General features: G+C 43.0%; 1 protein-coding gene across 1 annotated transcript; it reads right to left on the reverse strand.

Annotated features, from left to right (window-relative positions):
* Positions 1-11,919: 11,919 nt before the first annotated feature.
* Positions 11,920-19,554, reverse strand: LOC139420579 (peptidase inhibitor 15-A-like). Its single transcript, XM_071170764.1, has 6 exons — positions 19,392-19,554; positions 18,849-19,184; positions 15,556-15,674; positions 14,425-14,557; positions 13,428-13,543; positions 11,920-12,645 (listed from the first exon to the last, which is right to left on the reverse strand). Exons 2-6 carry the CDS (start codon positions 19,125-19,127, stop codon positions 12,510-12,512), a joined length of 783 nt encoding a protein of 260 aa, XP_071026865.1. The 5' UTR covers positions 19,128-19,184; positions 19,392-19,554; the 3' UTR covers positions 11,920-12,509.
* Between the last annotated feature and the right edge of the window lie 3,788 nt (positions 19,555-23,342).

A 23,342-nucleotide genomic window follows, 5' to 3' on the forward strand; every position in this document is an offset into this window, starting at 1 on the left:
TGATATTGGAGCGAGTCTCATACTGCTATACAGTAGGGCTGATATTATGCTAGTCCCATACAGTAGGGCTGATATTATGCTAGTCCCATACAGTAGGGCTGATATTATGCTAGTCCCATACAGTAGGGCTGATATTATGCTAGTCCCATACAGTAGGGCTGATATTATGCTAGTCCCATACAGTAGGGCTGATATTATGCTAGTCCCATAGGGATTGTGTGATACAGTAGGGCTGATATTATGCTAGTCCCATAGGGATTGTGTGATACAGTAGGGCTGATATTATGCTAGTCCCATACAGTAGGGCTGATATTATGCTAGTCCCATACAGTAGGGCTGATATTATGCTAGTCCCATACAGTAGGGCTGATATTATGCTAGTCCCATACAGTAGGGCTGATATTATGCTAGTCCCATACAGTAGGGCTGATATTATGCTAGTCCCATACAGTAGGGCTGATATTATGCTAGTCCCATACAGTAGGGCTGATATTATGCTAGTCTCATACTGCTATACAGTAGGGCTGATATTATGCTAGTCCCATACAGTAGGGCTGATATTATGCTAGTCCCATGCAGTAGGGCTGATATTATGCTAGTCTCATACTGCTATACAGTAGGGCTGATATTATGCTAGTCCCATACAGTAGGGCTGATATTATGCTAGTCCCATACTGCTATAGAGTAGGGCTGATATTATGCTAGTCCCATACAGTAGGGCTGATATTATGCTAGTCCCATACAGTAGGGCTGATATTATGCTAGTCCCATACAGTAGGGCTGATATTATGCTAGTCCCATACAGTAGGGCTGATATTATGCTAGTCCCATACAGTAGGGCTGATATTATGCCCATACAGTAGGGCTGATATTATGCTAGTCCCATACAGTAGGGCTGATATTATGCTAGTCCCATACAGTAGGGCTGATATTATGCTAGTCCCATACAGTAGGGCTGATATTATGCTAGTCTCATACTGCTATACAGTAGGGCTGATATTATGCTAGTCCCATACAGTAGGGCTGATATTATGCTAGTCCCATACAGTAGGGCTGATATTATGCTAGTCCCATACAGTAGGGCTGATATTATGCTAGTCCCATACAGTAGGGCTGATATTATGCTAGTCCCATACAGTAGGGCTGATATTATGCTAGTCCCATAGGGATTGTGTGATACAGTAGGGCTGATATTATGCTAGTCCCATAGGGATTGTGTGATACAGTAGGGCTGATATTATGCTAGTCCCATAGGGATTGTGTGATACAGTAGGGCTGATATTATGCTAGTCCCATACAGTAGGGCTGATATTATGCTAGTCCCATACAGTAGGGCTGATATTATGCTAGTCCCATACAGTAGGGCTGATATTATGCTAGTCCCATACAGTAGGGCTGATATTATGCTAGTCCCATACAGTAGGGCTGATATTATGCTAGTCCCATACAGTAGGGCTGATATTGGGGCGAGTCTCATACTGCTATAGAGTTGGGCTGATATTGGGGCGAGTCTCAAACTGCTATACAGTAGGGCTGATATTATGCTAGTCCCATACAGTAGGGCTGATATTATGCTAGTCCCATACAGTAGGGCTGATATTATGCTAGTCCCATACAGTAGGGCTGATATTATGCTAGTCCCATACAGTAGGGCTGATATTATGCTAGTCCCATAGGGATTGTGTGATACAGTAGGGCTGATATTATGCTAGTCCCATAGGGATTGTGTGATACAGTAGGGCTGATATTATGCTAGTCCCATAGGGATTGTGTGATACAGTAGGGCTGATATTATGCTAGTCCCATACAGTAGGGCTGATATTATGCTAGTCCCATACAGTAGGGCTGATATTATGCTAGTCCCATACAGTAGGGCTGATATTATGCTAGTCCCATACAGTAGGGCTGATATTATGCTAGTCCCATACAGTAGGGCTGATATTATGCTAGTCCCATACAGTAGGGCTGATATTGGGGCGAGTCTCATACTGCTATAGAGTAGGGCTGATATTATGCTAGTCCCATACAGTAGGGCTGATATTATGCTAGTCCCATACAGTAGGGCTGATATTATGCTAGTCCCATACAGTAGGGCTGATATTATGCTAGTCCCATACAGTAGGGCTGATATTATGCTAGTCCCATACAGTAGGGCTGATATTATGCTAGTCCCATACTGCTATACAGTAGGGCTGATATTATGCTAGTCCCATACAGTAGGGCTGATATTATGCTAGTCCCATTGAGTTGGGCTGATATTAGTCTCATACTGCTATAGAGTAGGGCTGATATTATGCTAGTCCCATACAGTAGGGCTGAGTCCCATACATACAGTAGGGCTGATATTATGCTAGTCCCATACAGTAGGGCTATATTATGCTAGTCCCATAGAGTTGGGCTGATGATATTATGCAGTAGGGCTGATATTATGCTAGTCCCATACAGTAGGGCTGATATTATGCTAGTCCCATACTGCTATACAGTAGGGCTGATATTATGCTAGTCCCATACAGTAGGGCTGATATTATGCTAGTCCCATAGTTGGGCTGATATTGGGGCGAGTCTCATACTGCTATACTATTATGCTAGTCCCATACAGTAGGGCTGATATTATGCTAGTCCCATACAGTAGGGCTGATATTATGCTAGTCCCATACTGCTATACAGTAGGGCTGATATTATGCTAGTCCCATACAGTAGGGCTGATATTATGCTAGTCCCATAGAGTTGGGCTGATATTGGGGCGAGTCTCATACTGCTATAGAGTAGGGCTGATATTATGCTAGTCCCATACAGTAGGGCTGATATTATGCTAGTCCCATACAGTAGGGCTGATATTATGCTAGTCCCATACAGTAGGGCTGATATTATGCTAGTCCCATACAGTAGGGCTGATATTATGCTAGTCCCATAGGGATTGTGTGATACAGTAGGGCTGATATTATGCTAGTCCCATAGGGATTGTGTGATACAGTAGGGCTGATATTATGCTAGTCCCATAGGGATTGTGTGATACAGTAGGGCTGATATTATGCTAGTCCCATACAGTAGGGCTGATATTATGCTAGTCCCATACAGTAGGGCTGATATTATGCTAGTCCCATAGAGTAGGGCTGATATTATGCTAGTCCCATACAGTAGGGCTGATATTATGCTAGTCCCATACAGTAGGGCTGATATTATGCTAGTCCCATACAGTAGGGCTGATATTGGGGCGAGTCTCATTGGGGCGAGTCTCATACTGCTATAGAGTTGGGCTGATATTGGGGCGATTGGGGCGATATTATGCTCTCAAACTGCTATACAGCTGATATTGGGGCGAGTCTCAAACTGCTATACAGTAGGGCTGATATTATGCTAGTCCCATACAGTAGGGCTGATATTATGCTAGTCCCATACAGTAGGGCTGATATTATGCTAGTCCCATACAGTAGGGCTGATATTATGCTAGTCCCATACAGTAGGGCTGATATTATGCTAGTCCCATACAGTAGGGCTGATATTATGCTAGTCCCATACTGCTATACAGTAGGGCTGATATTATGCTAGTCCCATACAGTAGGGCTGATATTATGCTAGTCCCATAGAGTTGGGCTGATATTGGGGCGAGTCTCATACTGCTATAGAGTAGGGCTGATATTATGCTAGTCCCATACAGTAGGGCTGATATTATGCTAGTCCCATACAGTAGGGCTGATATTATGCTAGTCCCATACTGCTATACAGTAGGGCTGATATTATGCTAGTCCCATACAGTAGGGCTGATATTATGCTAGTCCCATAGAGTTGGGCTGATATTGGGGCGAGTCTCATACTGCTATAGAGTAGGGCTGATATTATGCTAGTCCCATACAGTAGGGCTGATATTATGCTAGTCCCATACAGTAGGGCTGATATTATGCTAGTCCCATACAGTAGGGCTGATATTATGCTAGTCCCATACAGTAGGGCTGATATTATGCTAGTCTAGTCCCATACAGTAGGGCTGATATTATGCTAGTCCCATACAGTAGGGCTGATATTATGCTAGTCCCATACAGTAGGGCTGATATTATGCTAGTCCCATACAGTAGGGCTGATATTATGCTAGTCCCATACAGTAGGGCTGATATTATGCTAGTCCCATACAGTAGGGCTGATATTATGCTAGTCCCATACAGTAGGGCTGATATTATGCTAGTCCCATACAGTACAGTAGGGCTGATATTATGCTAGTCCCATACAGTAGGGCTGATATTATGCTAGTCCCATACAGTAGGGCTGATATTATGCTAGTCCCATACAGTAGGGCTGATATTATGCTAGTCCCATACAGTAGGGCTTATATTATGCTAGTCCCATACAGTAGGGCTGATATTATGCTAGTCCCATACAGTAGGGCTGATATTATGCTAGTCCCATACAGTAGGGCTGATATTATGCTAGTCCCATACAGTAGGGCTGATATTATGCTAGTCCCATACAGTAGGGCTGATATTATGCTAGTCCCATACAGTAGGGCTGATATTATGCTAGTCCCATACAGTAGGGCTGATATTATGCTAGTCCCATACAGTAGGGCTGATATTATGCTAGTCCCATAGGGATTGTGTGATACAGTACCATAGGAGAAGCTTTGAAGTAACTATTTTTCCTTACACGTGGAACATTTTTGCTCCCGAGAGGGTTCTCCCATGGGGACAGCTGAAGAACCCTTTCAGAGGGTTCTACATGGAACCCAAGAGGGTTCTCCCATGGGGACAGCTGAAGAACCCTTTCAGAGGGTTCTCCTATGGGGACAGCTGAAGAACCCTTTCAGAGGGTTCTCCCATGGGGACAGCTGAAGAACCCTTTCAGAGGGTTCTACATGGAACCCGAGAGGGTTCTCCTATGGGGACAGCTGAAGAACCCTTTCAGAGGGTTCTACATGGAACCCGAGAGGGTTCTCCTATGGGGACAGCTGAAGAACCCTTTCAGAGGGTTCTACATGGAACCCGAGAGGGTTCTCCTATGGGGACAGCTGAAGAACCCTTTCAGAGGGTTCTCCCATGGGGACAGCTGAAGAACCCTTTCAGAGGGTTCTCCCATGGGGACAGCTGAAGAACCCTTTCAGAGGGTTCTCCCATGGGGACAGCTGAAGAACCCTTTCAGAGGGTTCTCCCATGGGGACAGCTGAAGAACCCTTTCAGAGGGTTCTCCCATGGGGACAGCTGAAGAACCCTTTCAGAGGGTTCTCCTATGGGGACAGCTGAAGAACCCTTTCAGAGGGTTCTCCCATGGGGACAGCTGAAGAACCCTTTCAGAGGGTTCTACATGGAACCCAAGAGGGTTCTCCTATGGGGACAGCCGAATAACCCTTTCAGAGGGTTCTACATGGAACCCAAGAGGGTTCTCCTATGGGGACAGCTGAAGAAACCTTTCAGAGGGTTCTACATGGAACCCGAGAGGGTTCTCCTATGGGGACAGCCGAAGAACCCTTTCAGAGGGTTCTCCCATGGGGACAGCTGAAGAACCCTTTCAGAGGGTTCTCCTATGGGGACAGCTGAAGAACCCTTTCAGAGGGTTCTCCTATGGGGACAGCTGAAGAACCCTTTCAGAGGGTTCTACATGGAACCCAAGAGGGTTCTCCTATGGGGACAGCTGAAGAACCCTTTTGGAACCCTTTTTTATGTTCAGACTGCATTATACAGTAGGGCTGTTTGGGAGAGAAATAATATCTTAACTTAGATTGAAAATAAATTCTGAGCTATTTGCCAAGTCAAAATTGTGGAGGCGTTTTCTTGCCAAAATGTATTTTTAATTGATTTAACCATTATTTCAACAGGTAAGTCGACTGAGAACACATTCTCATTTACAACAACAACCTGGGGAATAGGGGAAAGGGGAAAGGAGAGGGGATGAATGAGCCAATACACAGCTTAGTCCATCAAATATTACCACAGCAACCAATCTACATTACCATACCAACCACTGTTAATTACCATACTAACCACACTACAATACCATACCAACCACTGTTAATTACCATACCAACCACTCTACAATACCATACCAACCACTGTTAATTACCATACCAACCACTCTACAATACCATACCAACCACTGTTAATTACCATACCAACCACTCTACAATACCATACCAACCACTCTACAATACCATACCAACCACTGTTAATTACCATACTAACCACACTACAATACCATACCAACCACTGTTAATTACCATACCAACCACTCTACAATACCATACCAACCACTGTTAATTACCATACCAACCACTCTACAATACCATACCAACCACTGTTAATTACCATACCAACCACTCTACAATACCATACCAACCACTGTTAATTACCATACTAACCACACTACAATACCATACCAACCACTCTACAATACCATACCAACCACTGTTAATTACCATACTAACCACACTACAATACCATACCAACCACTCTACAATACCATACCAACCACTGTTAATTACCATACTAACCACACTACAATACCATACCAACCACTGTTAATTACCATACTAACCACACTACAATACCATACCAACCACTCTACAATACCATACCAACCACTGTTAATTACCATACTAACCTCACTACAATACCATACCAACCACTGTTAATTACCATACTAACCACACTACAATACCATACCAACCACGGTTAATTACCATACCAACCACACTACAATACCATACCAACCACTGTTAATTACCATACTAACCACACTACAATACCATACCAACCACTCTACAATACCATACCAACCACTCTACAATACCATACCAACCACTCTACATTACCATACCAACCACTCTACAATACCATACCAACCAATCTACATTACCATACCAACCACTGTTAATTACCATACCAACCACACTACAATACCATACCAACCACTGTTAATTACCATACTAACCACACTACAATACCATACCAACCACTCTACAATACCATACCAACCACTCTACAATACCATACCAACCACTCTACAATACCATACCAACCACTCTACAATACCATACCAACGACTCTACAATACCATACCAACCAATCTACATTGCCATACCAACCACTCTACAATACCATACCAACCACTCTTAATTACATACCAACCACTCTACAATACCATACAAACCACTGTTAATTACATACCAACCACTCTACAATACCATACCAACCACTCTACAATACAATACCAACCACTCTACAATACCATACCAACCACTCTACAATACAATACCAACCACTCTACAATACCATACCAACCAATCTACATTACCATACCAACCACTGTTAATTACCATACATACCACTGTTAATTACCATACTAACCTCACTACAATACCATACCAACCACTCTACAATACCATACCAACCACTGTTAATTACCATACTAACCTCATTACAATACCATACCAACCAATCTACATTACCATACCAACCACTCTACAATACCATACCAACCACTGTTAATTACCATACCAACCACTCTACAATACCATACCTACCACTGTTAATTACCATACTAACCACACTACAATACCATACCAACCACTCTACAATACCATACCAACCACTCTACAATACCATACCAACCACTCTACATTACCATACCAACCACTCTACAATACCATACCAACCAATCTACATTACCATACCAACCACTGTTAATTACCATACCAACCACACTACAATACCATACCAACCACTCTACATTACCATACCAACCACTCTACAATACCATACCAACCAATCTACATTACCATACCAACCACTGTTAATTACCATACCAACCACACTACAATACCATACCAACCACTGTTAATTACCATACTAACCACACTACAATACCATACCAACCACTCTACAATACCATACCAACCACTCTACAATACCATACCAACCACTCTACAATACCATACCAACCACTGTTAATTACCACACCAACCACTCTACAATACCATACCAACCACTCTACAATACCATACCAACCACTCTACAATACCATACCAACCAATCTACATTACCATACCAACCACTCTACAATACCATACCAACCACTGTTAATTACATACCAACCACTCTACAATACCATACCAACCACTGTTAATTACATACCAACCACTCTACAATACCATACCAACCACTCTACAATACCATACCAACCGCACTACAATACCATACCAACCACTGTTCATTACAATACCAACCACTGTTAATTACCATACTAACCTCACTACAATACCATACCAACCACTCTACAATACCATACCAACCACTCTACAATACCATACCAACCACTGTTAATTACCACACCAACCACTCTACAATACCATACCAACCACTCTACAATACCATACCAACCACTCTACAATACCATACCAACCAATCTACATTACCATACCAACCACTCTACAATACCATACCAACCACTGTTAATTACATACCAACCACTCTACAATACCATACCAACCACTGTTAATTACATACCAACCACTCTACAATACCATACCAACCACTCTACAATACCATACCAACCGCACTACAATACCATACCAACCACTGTTAATTACAATACCAACCACTGTTAATTACCATACTAACCTCACTACAATACCATACCAACCACTGTACAATACCATACCAACCACTCTACAATACCATACCAACCACTCTACAATACCATACCAACCAATCTACATTACCATACCAACCACTCTACAATACCATACCAACCACTGTTAATTACCATACCAACCACTCTACAATACCATACCAACCACTCTACAATACCATACCAACCACTCTACAATACCATACCAACCACTGTTAATGACCATACCAACCACACTACATTACCATACCGACCACACGACATTACCATACCGACCACACCAAATGACCAAACCAACCACACTACATTACCATACCAACCACATTACATTACCATACCAACCACACTAAATGACCATACCAACCACACTACATTACCATACCAACCACACTAAATGACCACATCAACCACACTACATTACCATACCAACCACACTACATTACCATACCAACCACACTAAATGACCATACCAACCACACTACATTACCATACCGACCACACTACATTACCATACCGACCACACTAAATGACCATACCAACCACACTACATTACCATACCAACCACACTACATTACCATACCAACCACACTAAATGACCACATCAACCACACTAGATTACCATACCGACCACACTACATTACCATACCGACCACACTACATTAAAACACATGAGATGATCTTAATGAAAACCAGTATGCACGGACATAATTCCTTTACATATTTATTTACAGTTCATTTTTACAACAAAAAAAAGAACTCCTTCAATGAAATACTTATGTCGTATAAAACAAAGAATAACTTTCAGTATGAATGTAGTACAAGGATATTAATAGTCAGAGTGTGAGGGTTTATCTATGTACATACAGTTGGTAAACACTTATTAAGGAAGACATGAAGATGTCTACTGAACACAGTATGCCAACAATATCATGCCATACGCCCAAACACATTGGTAGTCCAATCTGTCGTGGTATACACACTTCATTGAACCTACTGTATAAAATGCTAGAGAGTGATGTGTGGAATGTATAGTGCTCTGTGTGTTTAGCTTCATTGAGAGCTGAATAGTGCTCTGTGTGTTTAGCACCATTGAGAGCTGAATAGTGCTCTGTGTGTTTAGCACAATTGAGAGCTGAATAGTGCTCTGTGTGTTTAGCACCATTGAGAGCTGAATTGTGCTCTGTGTGTTTAGCTTCATTGAGAGCTGAATAGTGCTCTGTGTGTTTAGCACCATTGAGAGCTGAATAGTGCTCTGTGTGTTTAGCACAATTGAGAGCTGAATAGTGCTCTGTGTGTTTAGCACCAGTGAGAGCTGAATTGTGCTCTGTGTGTTTAGCACCATTGAGAGCTGAATAGTGCTCTGTGTGTTTAGCACCATTGAGAGCTGAATAGTGCTCTGTGTGTTTAGCACCATTGAGAGCTGAATAGTGCTCTGTGTGTTTAGCACCATTGAGAGCTGAATTGTGCTCTGTGTGTTTAGCACCATTGAGAGCTGAATAGTGCTCTGTGTGTTTAGCACCATTGAGAGCTGAATAGTGCTCTGTGTGTTTAGCTTCATTGAGAGCTGAATAGTGCTCTGTGTGTTTAGCACCATTGAGAGCTGAATAGTGCTCTTTGTGTTTAGCACCATTGAGAGCTGAATAGTGCTCTGTGTGTTTAGCACAATTGAGAGCTGAATAGTGCTCTGTGTGTTTAGCACCATTGAGAGCTGAATAGTGCTCTGTGTGTTTAGCACCATTGAGAGCTGAATAGTGCTCTGTGTGTTTAGCACCATTGAGAGCTGAATAGTGCTCTGTGTGTTCAGCACCATTTAATTGATTTGAAATTAGCAGCCAGCACGGTGTTACTTTGTCTTTACCTCAGACGTCAAAATGCATCTGAACCACATACTACGCCTGGATGTGGTGGTGTCATAAAACTGCCAAATGTAAACATTCCTGGACACACCTTGCAGGTTAGGAGACGGCGTAGCATTTTCTAGCAAATATATTTACAGTGGCCAATTAATGATAAATAAGTGAATTGTTTTGCTCCACAAGTTAGCCAAGATAATTAGCTAGCCAGCTAAAATTGTTTACAGTTAGTTAGCAATCACTTTTTTGTTGTAGTTGCTAGCGCTAACCTGTCTCCAGAAATGACAAGGTGTCTCCAGTTGTTTCCATTGGACCATTGTGAGGCGGTGTGTCCATGAGTATCCACTTCCACTTCCTATGACCAATGGTAAACCATAATCCTGTAATACTGAAACAGTATCTGCACCATATCTTCCTATGACCAATGGTAAACCATAATCCTGTAATACTGAAACAGTATCTGCACCATATCTTCCTATGACCAATGGTAAACCATAATCCCGTAATACTGAAACAGTATCTGCACCATATCTTCCTATGACCAATGGTAAACCATAATCCTGTAATACTGAAACAGTATCTGCACCATATCTTCCTATGACCAATGGTAAACCATAATCCTGTAATACTGAAACGGTATCTGCACCATATCTTCCTATGGCCAATGGTAAACCATAATCCTGTAATACTGAAACAGTATCTGCACCATATCTTCCTATGACCAATGGTAAACCATAATCCCGTAATACTGAAACAGTATCTGCACCATATCTTCCTATGGCCAATGGTAAACCATAATCCTGTAATACTGAAACAGTATCTGTACCATATCTTCCTATGGCCAATGGTAAACCATAATCCTGTAATACTGAAACAGTATCTGCACCATATCTTCCTATGGCCAATGGTAAACCATAATCCTGCAATACTGAAACAGTATCTGCACCATATCTTCCTATGACCAATGGTAAACCATAATCCTGTAATACTGAAACAGTATCTGTACCATATCTTCCTATGACCAATGGTAAACCATAATCCTGTAATACTGAAACAGTATCTGCACCATATCTTCCTATGGCCAATGGTAAACCATAATCCTGTAATACTGGAACAGTATCTGCACCATATCTTCCTATGGCCAATGGTAAACCATAATCCTGTAATACTGAAACAGTATCTGCACCATATCTTCCTATGGCCAATGGTAAACCATAATCCTGTAATACTGAAACAGTATCTGCACCATATCTTCCTATGACCAATGGTAAACCATAATCCTGTAATACTGAAACAGTATCTGCACCATATCTTCCTATGGCCAATGGTAAACCATAATCCTGTAATACTGAAACAGTATCTGCACCATATCTTCCTATGACCAATGGTAAACCATAATCCTGTAATACTGAAACAGTATCTGCACCATATCTTCCTATGACCAATGGTAAACCATAATCCTGTAATACTGAAACAGTATCTGCACCATATCTGTTATTAAACAGCGTTCCCAAGATAAATTATCTTCCTATCAATCAATCAATCAATCAATCAATCCAATTCATCATAGGATAATCATATAAAAACACAAGTTCTAGTTACAACGTAAAACATTAATATACATTCTATGTACACATAATTATACAAAAAAAAATGTGCTGCCTTCCAACGTAAATGAGCCCATATATATACAAAAATAGCATGTTTTCAGGACTGTTGTACAAATCCTTTAGGGGGGAAAAGTCTCTGTGTTTGGGGTCGGGGGGGTCAAGATGTTAGCTTGGTGTTAGGCTGCGTCCCAAATGGCACCCTATTCCCTATGTAGTGCACTACTTCAGACCAGGGCCCTATGGCACCCTATTCCCTATATAGAGCACTACTTTAGACCAGGGCCCTATGGAACCCTATTCCCTATGTAGTGCACTACTTTAGACCAGAGCCCTATGGAACCCTATTCCCTATGTAGTGCACTACTTTAGACCAGGGCCCATAGGGCTACATAGAGAATAGGCTGTGATTTGGGACGCGGACTGGACAGAGACTCTATTTGAACCACTGCAGATAGTTCGTGTTGAGGGCTGGGAAGCACATGTTGTTGGAACAGGAGCCTCCGTAGCTCGGGGGACAGGCGGAGCACGGGACGCCTACTTTGTAGGGTGCCTCTCCGATCCAGTTCCCCCTGGAAAACACAAGACAGACAGACACAAAGTTAATATTGGTACATAGTCGTCTGTAGTTTAGGGTTAGCATAAACGCTACATAACTAGAGGATAACTATCTTATAGAGGAATGTAGTTAGGGTATGTATAAGCTAGCCAATAACAGAGTGTGGATGACGTCATTTTCAGTAAGACTGTCAGTAGCTACGTTGATAGTGGGCACCATTGTACCTGTGGTGGAACGTATTTATCTCAAGTAAAAAGGAATCATTGCTAAAACTGCTGCTTAGTCACCAACATTATACCGTGTGGAAGCCATATCCTCCATTAGTGAGTTAAAACAGGTCACCACATTGCTGGTTGTATTATCCCCCAGCCAAAGGAGAAGAAAAGGAGTCACAAGTCGCCCAACGGTTACGAAACGCCCGCCTTTGATTCCGGAATTAAGGAATTAATGATTCTGTAATTCTGGTGAGGCTGTGGAGCATTTGGAATGTAGCTGGTACCTGTAGGTACACGGCCTTGTGTGCGGTATGTCTGAGTCGCTAGGCAACCACAGCAACATGGCGGCCAACGCATTAATCCGTGTGTTTGCTAAAGCTCCAATGGATGGAGACGAACCGCACTGTTGCCAACAGCGGGTTGAGTATCGGCATGCTCGGAAACTAAGGTACAGTACGCCATTGTTAAAGACAATAGGACAGCAGAAAGCAAATACCTTGTCTCAAAGATACCGTGTTCCTTATTCCTGAAATGTCATAGGGGTGACGATAGAATGAGAATATTAATTCTGTCTACTTACTTGGATGAATAGTTGCACACTAAGTATGTTGTTCGTTTCCACACGTTCCCCCACACGTTCATATTGTGACATGTGTGTACAGCACAGCCAACTTTGTTTGTTGTGGCCCAAACCATCTGTAAAGTAAGAGAGACCACAGTAGGGATCATCGTTATGTAAAGATCATTTAAAACAGTTACATTGGCCCAGTGCAGTCAGAAAACGGGATTTTCCTGTGTCTTATATATATATATATATATATATATATATATATTCCTGTGTCTTATATATATATATATTTACACACTATGATGTTGGAATAATGCTGAGAAATTGTGAAAATCATGATAATGCTCTTTTAGTGTAAGAGCTGTTTGAAAAGACCGCCTGAAATCTCAGCGTGTTTTGGTGGGTGGAGTTTTGGCTTTCCACTGTGACATCACCAGGAGGTAAATGAGTTAATAGACCAATGAGAAAGAGAGTTCCAAACCTCTCTGCCAATAACAGCTCATTTTTCGGTTTTCCATTCACAGACAGTCCAAGCAAAATTCTTGCTTGAGAAATTGTCCTTCGCTAAGCTATTTTTGTTTATTTTTGACCATTTAAATTGAAAACAAACACAGTAAGGTAAACCAGAAATTATTTATTTGATATTGAGATAAAAAACAATGGACCTTTTAAAATAATAATCTTAATTCTTATTTTCAATGATGGCCTAGGAACAGTGGGTTAACTGCCTGTTCAGAGGTAGAACTACAGATTTGTACCTTGTCAGGTCAGGGGTTTGAACTTGCAACCTTCCGGTTACTAGTCCAACGCTCTAACCACTAGGCTACCCTGCTGCCCCAGCAGTAGCAGTTGCAAATGAGGTTAAATACCTGGTTAAATAAAGGTGAAATAAAATAAATAAAGAGATGCACGAGTGACACAAACATTAATATCAATCGAGTATTGACCGCATTGGGTTAAACCAAGTTATGACTCCGCCCAGAATGACAAGGTCCCTGTGTCGTCCTACCTGTGTATAATGTGTACACATGGGTCCGTAGCATTTCAGGGGGCACCTGGGGTTGCAGTCCTGGGGGTAAGGGAACACATAGTCCTTTACTTCATCATGCCAGGGCTTCACTAGCTGGAGAATAGAGCGGTAGCTGAGGACAGACACACGCAGACGCTCAGATGAGTACAGAGAGTAGATCCAGAACTAAAAAAGTTATTATTTCTAATTGGTGGCAAAACATACGAGCCATAGACTAAGGCAATGTTTCCCCAACGTCAGGTCATTCACTCAGCCTGGGGCCGGTCTTGTGGGTCGCAGCTGGAGACATGCTCCGTGTCCCAAATGGCATTCTATTCCCCATGCACCCCCCCCCCCCCCCCCCCGCCCCCGCCTTGGAGCTCTGGTCAAACGTAGGACACTACATAATGAATAGGGGCATTTAGGTAGCAGACTGGGTCAGGACATTTAGGAAGCAGACTGGGTCAGGGCATTTAGGAAGCAGACTGGGTCATGACATTTAGGAAGCAGACTGGGTCAGAACATTTAGGAAGCAGACTGGGTCAGGACATTTAGGTAGCAGACTGGGTCAGGTCATTTAGGAAGCAGACTGGGTCAGGGCATTTAGGAAGCAGACTGGGTCAGAACATTTAGGAAGCAGACTGGGTCAGGACATTTAGGAAGCAGACTGGGTCAGGACATTTAGGAAGCAGACTGGGTCAGGGCATTTAGGAAGCAGACTGGGTCATGACATTTAGGAAGCAGACTGGGTCAGAACATTTAGGAAGCAGACTGGGTCAGGACATTTAGGTAGCAGACTGGGTCAGGTCATTTAGGAAGCAGACTGGGTCAGGACATTTAGGAAGCAGACTGGGTCAGGCCGTTTAGGAAGCAGACTGGGTCAGGACATTTAGGAAGCAGACTGGGTCAGGACATTTAGAAAGCAGACTGGGTCAGGGCATTTAGGAAGCAGACTGGGTCAGGACATTTAGGAAGCAGACTGGGTCATCAACAGAAGAAACCATTGGAGACAGTTCCAGGACCAGTTTCCCCTCTCCCAGATCCTGAAACTTTAGAGGGTTGAACACCAAACTGACATGTGGTCAACATCTAGGGTCAACAGTGAGGGGTCAAAGTTCAGAGGTGACTCACCGTCCAGTCCTGACAGAGAGGTTCTGGCCCAGGAACCTGAGGAGGTGTCGAGGTCCGTGCTCCCACAGACACGCGTGGGCCCAGTCCTCAGCTGACTTAGACAGGGTCTCGTCCCACGACTACACACATACACACACACACACACACACACACACACACACACACACACACACACACACACACACACACACACACACACACACACACACACACACATACACACACACACACACACACACACACACACACGCACACACATACACAAACAGGGAACATGAGAAATATGAGATCATGAGTAACATGGACTGAACTGTGGACATGACTAAGCTAAGAAAAATATACACACAAAGTCTTGTCTATTCTCCCGGTTCCCATAGGTTAAAGCCTTGTCTATTCTCCCTGTTCCCATAGGTTAAAGCCTTGTCTATTCTCCCTGTTCCCATAGGTTAAAGCCTTGTCTATTCTCCCTGTTCCCATAGGTTAAAGCCTTGTCTATTCTCCCTGTTCCCATAGGTTAAAGCCTTGTCTATTCTCCCTGTTCCCATAGGTTAAAGCCTTGTCTATTCTCCCTGTTCCCATAGGTTAAAGCCTTGTCTATTCTCCCTGTTCCCATAGGTTAAAGTCTTGTCTATTCTCCCTGTTCCCATAGGTTAAAGCCTTGTCTATTCTCCCTGTTCCCATAGGTTAAAGCCTTGTCTATTCTCCCTGTTCCCACATATTGAGAAAATGTTTTTAAGAAAACTAATTTGTCTGCAGCTGGATATCTATGATCTCTTTGAAACGTCTAATTCACGTGAAACTGTTCTGCTGTGTTCTAGGTAGTCCAACACAACAATGTTCCATGAGTTCTGATGCAACAGTGACACGTGCTGTCTCCGGTTAGCCAACAGAACTGCTGGAACGGAATTGGATCAGGGTCAAATCGAGACAACCTCCTAGATTATAGTACCACTCTCTCTCTCTCTCTCTCTCTCTCTCTCTCTCTCTCTCTCGTGGTTCAACCTCCTAGATTATAGTACCACTCTCTCTCTCACGTGGTTCAACCTCCTAGATTATAGTAATACTCTCTCTCTCGTGGTTCAACCTCCTAGATTATAGGACCACTCTCTCTCTCACGTGGTTCAACCTCCTAGATTATAGTAATACTCTCTCTCTCGTGGTTCAACCTCCTAGATTATAGGACCACTCTCTCTCTCGTGGTTCAACCTCCTAGATTATAGTACCACTCTCTCTCTCTCTCTCTCTCTCTCTCTCTCTCACGTGGTTCAACCGCCTAGATTATAGTACCACTCTTTCTCGCTCACGTGGTTCAACCTCCTAGATTATAGTACCACTCTCTCTCTCTCACTCTCTCTCTCTCTCTCACGTGGTTCAACCTTCTAAATTATAGTGCCACTCTCTCTCTCTCACGTGGTTCAACCTCCTAGATTATAGTACCACTCTCTCTCTCTCTCGTGGTTCAACCTCCTAGATTATAGTACCACTCTCTCTCTCTCTCTCTCTCTCTCTCTCTCTCTCTCTCACGTGGTTCAACCGCCTAGATTATAGTACCACTCTTTCTCGCTCACGTGGTTCAACCTCCTAGATTATAGTACCACTCTCTCTCTCTCACTCTCTCTCTCTCTCTCTCTCTCACGTGGTTCAACCTTCTAGATTATAGTGCCACTCTCTCTCTCTCACGTGGTTCAACCTCCTAGATTATAGTACCACTCTCTCTCACTCTCTCTCTCTCCCTCTCTCTCTCTCTCTCTCTCTCACGTGGTTCAACCTTCTAGATTATAGTGCCACTCTCTCTCTCACGTGGTTCAACCTCCTAGATTATAGTACCACTCTCTCTCTCTCACTCTCTCTCTCTCTCTCTCTCTCTCTCACGTGGTTCAACCTTCTAGATTATAGTGCCACTCTCTCTCTCTCACGTGGTTCAACTTCCTAGATTATAGTACCACTCTCTCTCACTCTCTCTCTCTCTCTCTCTCTCTCTCACGTGGTTCAACCTTCTAGATTATAGTGCCACTCTCTCTCTCACTCTCTCTCTCTCTCTCTCTCACGTGGTTCAACCTTCTAGATTATAGTGCCACTCTCTCTCTCTCTCACGTGGTTCAACCTCCTAGATTATAGTACCACGCTCTCTCTCACGTGGTTCAACCTCCTAGATGGTAGAACTAGATTTAAATTGGAACACCGAAAAAATAAACTACTAGAGTAATGTCTGTTCTTTTATTTTTTCATTTCAGATTAAATCAAGACGAGTGATAGCCTACATCCCGTCGCATATTTTTTTTTTTTAAAGCAAACATGAATATTCTGCACTTTGCCATAGACTTTAAGTGTATTGACTGCCAACTCTCCCACTGTGTGCTTGACGTTGCCAGCCACCATCCTCCTATGATAGCTATGCAACTGGCCCGTTCAGAGCGATGCACTGCCAATAGTTGGTTTTATCATAGCCTTTTACAGCAGCCTCTACTTGGAACAATGCACACTTCTCTGCATCTGCAACCGGCTACCGGCGACCAGCTACCGTGTGTTTAAACCCATTCATCACTCAGTCATGAACAACACCAACCAAACCCATTACACCACTACATGGACACTTGGATCACAAACGGCACCCTATTTCATATGTAGCGCACTACTTTTGACCAGGGCCCATAGTATTCCATTCAGGACTTAACCTGAGGTGATCTTACTAGGTTACTAGGTTACTAGGCATTGACGAGTACTTTAGCTCCTACTGTTTTCCCCCCAGTCAGACCCCTCTAAAACATGACCCCTCTCCCAGCGAGGCTGTAGGTGGTCCTGTACTCTGAAATGTGCTCAACGGCTGGGTCATGGCCAGAGAGGGTCAGAGAGGGGGGCCAGAGGAGATATTTGTCACTGAGCGTCCTGCTCTGAACTACACATGGGCTCCATTCCAAGTAGACCCCTATTCCCTACATACTGCAACTACTTTTGACCAGAGCCATATGGTCTGTGCACTATATAGGGAATAGGGTGCCATCTTAGGGTGCCACCTTGATTCACATCAACCTATCACACATCACCAGTCACCGTGACAGAGAGCGTCTGTGGATTAAGCAACACACATTTATCAGGGACTAGAGCAGCTTCTCCGGGACATGTCGACTGGAGTTTATAAGAACCCTGGCCACTGATCTAACAAGTAGACTGTGTATCAATACATAAACATCAATATCGGTATTACAAATTAGAAGAGCAAATGAAGGAAGGGAAGATAATTCATTAAATCAATGAGCGATTTATTGATAAAGTTGAAGATATAAATCACTTACCATGTACTCCATATTGGACGCCGGAGGGAACACTTTCCCTCTTACTGTATTGTGGTAATCAAGAATGGCAAGCATGTCGTTTTGGGAAATATAACGCTTCCTCCTGGTCAGGGGAATATTCTCGCTGTCTGCTTCTCCATAGCTGAACGCTGCGCCAAGATCGGTGAAATTGGTGTCTGGCAACGTCGAGGACACGGTGGGAGAGTTGGCTGCCAATACACTTGCTCCGAAGGATATGCACAACAGCAGCAAGTCCATGGCAAAGTGCGGAGCATTCATATTTGCTTCTTTAAAATATGCGACGGGGATGTAGGCTATCCCTAGTCTTGATTTAATCTGAAATGAAATGTTAAAAAAAAAGGAACAGACATTATTCTAGTAGTCTATTTGTGTCAAACTTTATTTCAAATAGTACAAACGTCTGTAAAAAAAAAAAAAAAAAACTCAACGTTTCCCAAAAATGTAACAAAAACACATGCAGTAAAAATATCGGTCACAACAGAAGAAATAAAATCCTTCTACGTAATGTTGGAAAGGTCCTACCTTCTACTTTGCGGCTGTATCTTGTGTCTGTGTTGCCAGGCGACACTCTTCCAAAGTCCTAGTTAGAATAGTGGATAAGAGAGAGGCAGAGAGAGACAGAGATACGCGTCCTTCCAGCAGTACTAGACTTGCCAGTAGCTCCTTCCAAACTATAGGAGGACTCCGGCTGCAGTTGGACGCGCTCGGTTTTATATATCACAGCGGTTGATGGAGGAAGTACGCCGAGCTGTCCGAAGGTGTGTGGACCGGGTCCCCTCCCTGTCACCTGAAACAAAACATCATTTGGAGAGAGACGTCATGTTAGGTTTACTTTAATCCCCTTCCTGGCAGAGAGAGCTTGCTTCACTTCATCACAAACATCTGTTTTACGTTTGGCCTGCCGGACAAAGTGAAAAGGAAAACATATGAGAAGAAAGCCGCATAATCCCGCAATACAGGTCAGAGAAGGGTGGGTGGGTTAAGGACGACCACAGCGGTTATTTTGATCATGATGCAATACAGACAGCTGGGGGACAACAGGTAACTGATACACTGATATTTCCACGGAGAAAATGTGATGAATGAAAGTTATGTTATATGTGGGTTATAAGAATGTAATAACAATGTTTTTGAGCCAGGGATGGGCAATTTTGATAGCAAATCTGAACTCGTCATGCGGCTTGCGGGTCTGCATACATACACAAGCAGTCAGAGCCGGCCCTAGCCTTTTGGGAGCCCTGAGTAAACATTTGAGCAAAACATTGTAGAGGCACCACTCTTGACAGTGGAGAGAAAACATTGAAGTTTTAGAGTAAATTTCCTACAATTCAATACATTTTGCGAAGGGGTGTAGAGAACACGTTGCCGTTTTAAAACAAGTTTTCTGCAATCCAACACATTTTTGCAATTGGGCGAAGAAAATATTTAGCTATTGAATAACTCATTTCCATACAATCTACCTATTTTACCATGGGGTGGAGAGAAATTCTTGATTTGAATACGATATCTGAGTGAGAGTGAGGTACAAAATCAATTGCCCCCCCCCCCAGTTGGTAGTTTTGACCATGATTACTACAAGTTTAGATAGGTTGGTAAATTCATCTAGCCACCTAAGAAATGTTAGCTGACATGGCTTATTGAGCTGACTGTCAGTATGTAGGTTTCCATCTAAATGCTGAAAGATTTTCATGCTAATATAAAAAAAAAATAGCATGAAGAGAATATGCTAATTTCCCCACAAGTGGTGTGTTCCCACCAAACAGATACAAACCAGTGCGAGACGAAGTAGTAAACATGACATGTACTTTTTGCGCTTAAGTTTTCATGTACTGAATAAAAACCTAACGTTCAATGTGTTTCCGTCGCATGTTCAGGTTTAACAATCATTTTGTCACAAAAAAACTGTCCTGTTAAATATCAAATGTGTCTCCTCTGGTCTTGGCACCTCTAGCCAACACCTCCCAGATACGGAAGGAAGGCTAGCCTACATAATGAGATTATAGACAACAGCTCCCAGATAGGGTGGGTAGGCTAGCCTACATAATGAGATTATAGACAACAGCTCCCAGATAGGGTGGGTAGGCTAGCCTACATAATGAGATTATAGACAACAGCTCCCAGATAGGGTGGGTAGGCTAGCCTACATAATGAAATTATAGACAACAGCTCCCAGATAGGGTGGGTAGGCTAGCCTACATAATGAGATTATAGACAACAGCTCCCAGATAGGGTGGGTAGGCTAGCCTACATAATGAGATTATAGACAACAGCTCCCAGATAGGGTGGGCAGGCTAGCCTACATAATGAGATTATAGACAACAGCTCCCAGATAGGGTGGGCAGGCTAGCCTACATAATGAAATTATAGACAACAGCTCCCAGATAGGGTGGGCAGGCTAGCCTACATAATGAGATTATAGCCAACAGCTCCCAGATAGGGTGGGCAGGCTAGCCTACATAATGAGATTATAAGAGCACCTCCTCCCAGCTGCCCACTGCACTGAGGCTAGGAAACAAAGTCACCACCGATAAATGCACGATAATTGAGAATTTCAATAAGATTTTCCCTATGGCTGGCCATGCTTTCCACCTGGCTACCCCAACTCCGGCCAACATCTCAGCACCCCCTGCAGAAGCTTGCCCAAGCACCCCGCCCCCCCCCCCCCCCCCGCTTCTCCTTCGCCCAAATCCAGACAGCTGATGTTCTGAAAGAGCTGCCAAATCTGTATCCCTGCAAATCGGCCAGGCTAGCCAATCTGGACCCTCTTTCTTAAATTGTCTGCTGCAATTGTTGCAACCCCTATTACTAGTCTGTTCAACCTCTCTTCCGTATCGTCTGAGATTCCCAAAGATTGGAAAGCTGCCGTGGTCATCCCCCTCTTCAAAGGGGGAGACACTCTAGACCCGAACTGCTACAGACCTATATCCATCCTGCCCTGCCTTTCTAAGGTCTTCGAATGCCAAGTTAATAAACAGATCATCGACCATTTCGAATCTCATCTAGCATCACTACTCTGGACGGTTCTGACTTAGAACATGTGAACAACTACAAATACCTAGGTGTCTGGTAAGACTGTAAACCCTCCTTCCAGACTCACATCAAACATTTCCAATCCAAAATTACATCTAGAATTGGCTTCCTATTTTTCAACAAAGCATCCTTCACTCATGCTGCCAAACATACCCTCGTAAAACTGACTATCCTACCGATCCTTGACTTTGGCGATGTCATTTACAAAATAGCCTCCAACAGTCTACTCAGCAAATTGGATGCAGTCTATCACAGTGCCATCCGTTTTGTCAACAAAGCCCCATATACTACCCACCACTGCGACCTGTATGCTCTCGTTGGCTGGCCCTCGCTTCATATTCGTTGCCAAACACACTGGCTCCAGGTCATCTATAAATCTTTGCTAGGTAAAGCCCCGCCTTATCTCAGCTCACTGGTCACCATAGCAGCACCCACCCGTAGCACGCACTCCAGCAGGAATATTTCACTGGTCACCCCCAAAGGCAATTCCTCCTTTAGCCACCTTTCCTTCCAGTTCTCTGCTGCCAATGACTGGAACGAATTGCAACAATCACTGAAGCTGGAGATTCACATCTCCCTCACTAACTTTAAGCACCAGCTGTCAGAGCAGCTTACAGATCATTGCACATGTACATAGCCCATCTGTAAATAGCCCACCCTACTACCTCATCCATATATTGTTTTTATAATTTTTTTGGTCCTTTGTACCCCAGTATCTCTACCTGCACATTCATCTTCTGCACATCTATCACTCCAGTGTTTAATTTCTAAATTGTAGTTACTTTGCCACTGTGGCCTATTTATTGCCTTACCTCCCTAATCTTACCTCATTTCCACGCACTGTATATAGACTTTTCTATTGTATTATTGACTGTACGTTTGTTTATTCCATGTGTAACTCTGTGTTGTTGTCTGTTCACACTGCTATGCTTTATCTTGGCCAGGTCGCAGTTGTAAATGAGAACTTGTTCTCAACTAGCCTACCTGGTTAAATAAAGGTGAAATAAAGGTGAAATAAAGGTTAAATAAATAAATAAATAAAATTTAAAGTCACTGTGCTTTTCACTGCATTGTTTCCCGAGTCGTAGTGGCAGGATGTGATGTCACGTGAATCCAAGTTCACTTCAATTTGATTGTTATTTTACGGACACAAAAAAATAAATATCCCACCATTGTCGAACGAACAAATGATCTGTCGCCATTTATAAAATCGTACAGAAACTTCTTGTTTCCTTTACAGCTGTCACAATATATATATATATATATTTTTTATATATGGTATGACTTTAGTTTCATAAAAACTGTAGATGGAAAACGTGGTCAGTGACTGACGTAATCAAGAGAAAGACTACTGATTTGGACATGACACTTGGTGTATTCTCCTATTCTAACACTCACCAGTACATTGAGACCCCGACTGAGTCTGTAAAAACCTGTAAAGGG

Source organism: Oncorhynchus clarkii, chromosome 11 (genome assembly GCF_045791955.1).
Source record: "Oncorhynchus clarkii lewisi isolate Uvic-CL-2024 chromosome 11, UVic_Ocla_1.0, whole genome shotgun sequence".
NCBI classification, from domain to species: domain Eukaryota; kingdom Metazoa; phylum Chordata; class Actinopteri; order Salmoniformes; family Salmonidae; genus Oncorhynchus; species Oncorhynchus clarkii.

Coding starts and splice junctions, on each gene's coding strand:
- LOC139420579 (XM_071170764.1), bottom strand. CDS start 19,127: ATGAATGCTCCGCACTTTGCCATGGACTTGCTGCTGTTGTGCATATCC. Junction 15,675..18,848: donor CGTCCAATATGGAGTACATG/GTAAGTGATTTA, acceptor GTATGTGTGTAG/TCGTGGGACGAGACCCTGTC. Junction 13,544..14,424: donor TGTGTACACATTATACACAG/GTAGGACGACAC, acceptor CTTACTTTACAG/ATGGTTTGGGCCACAACAAA.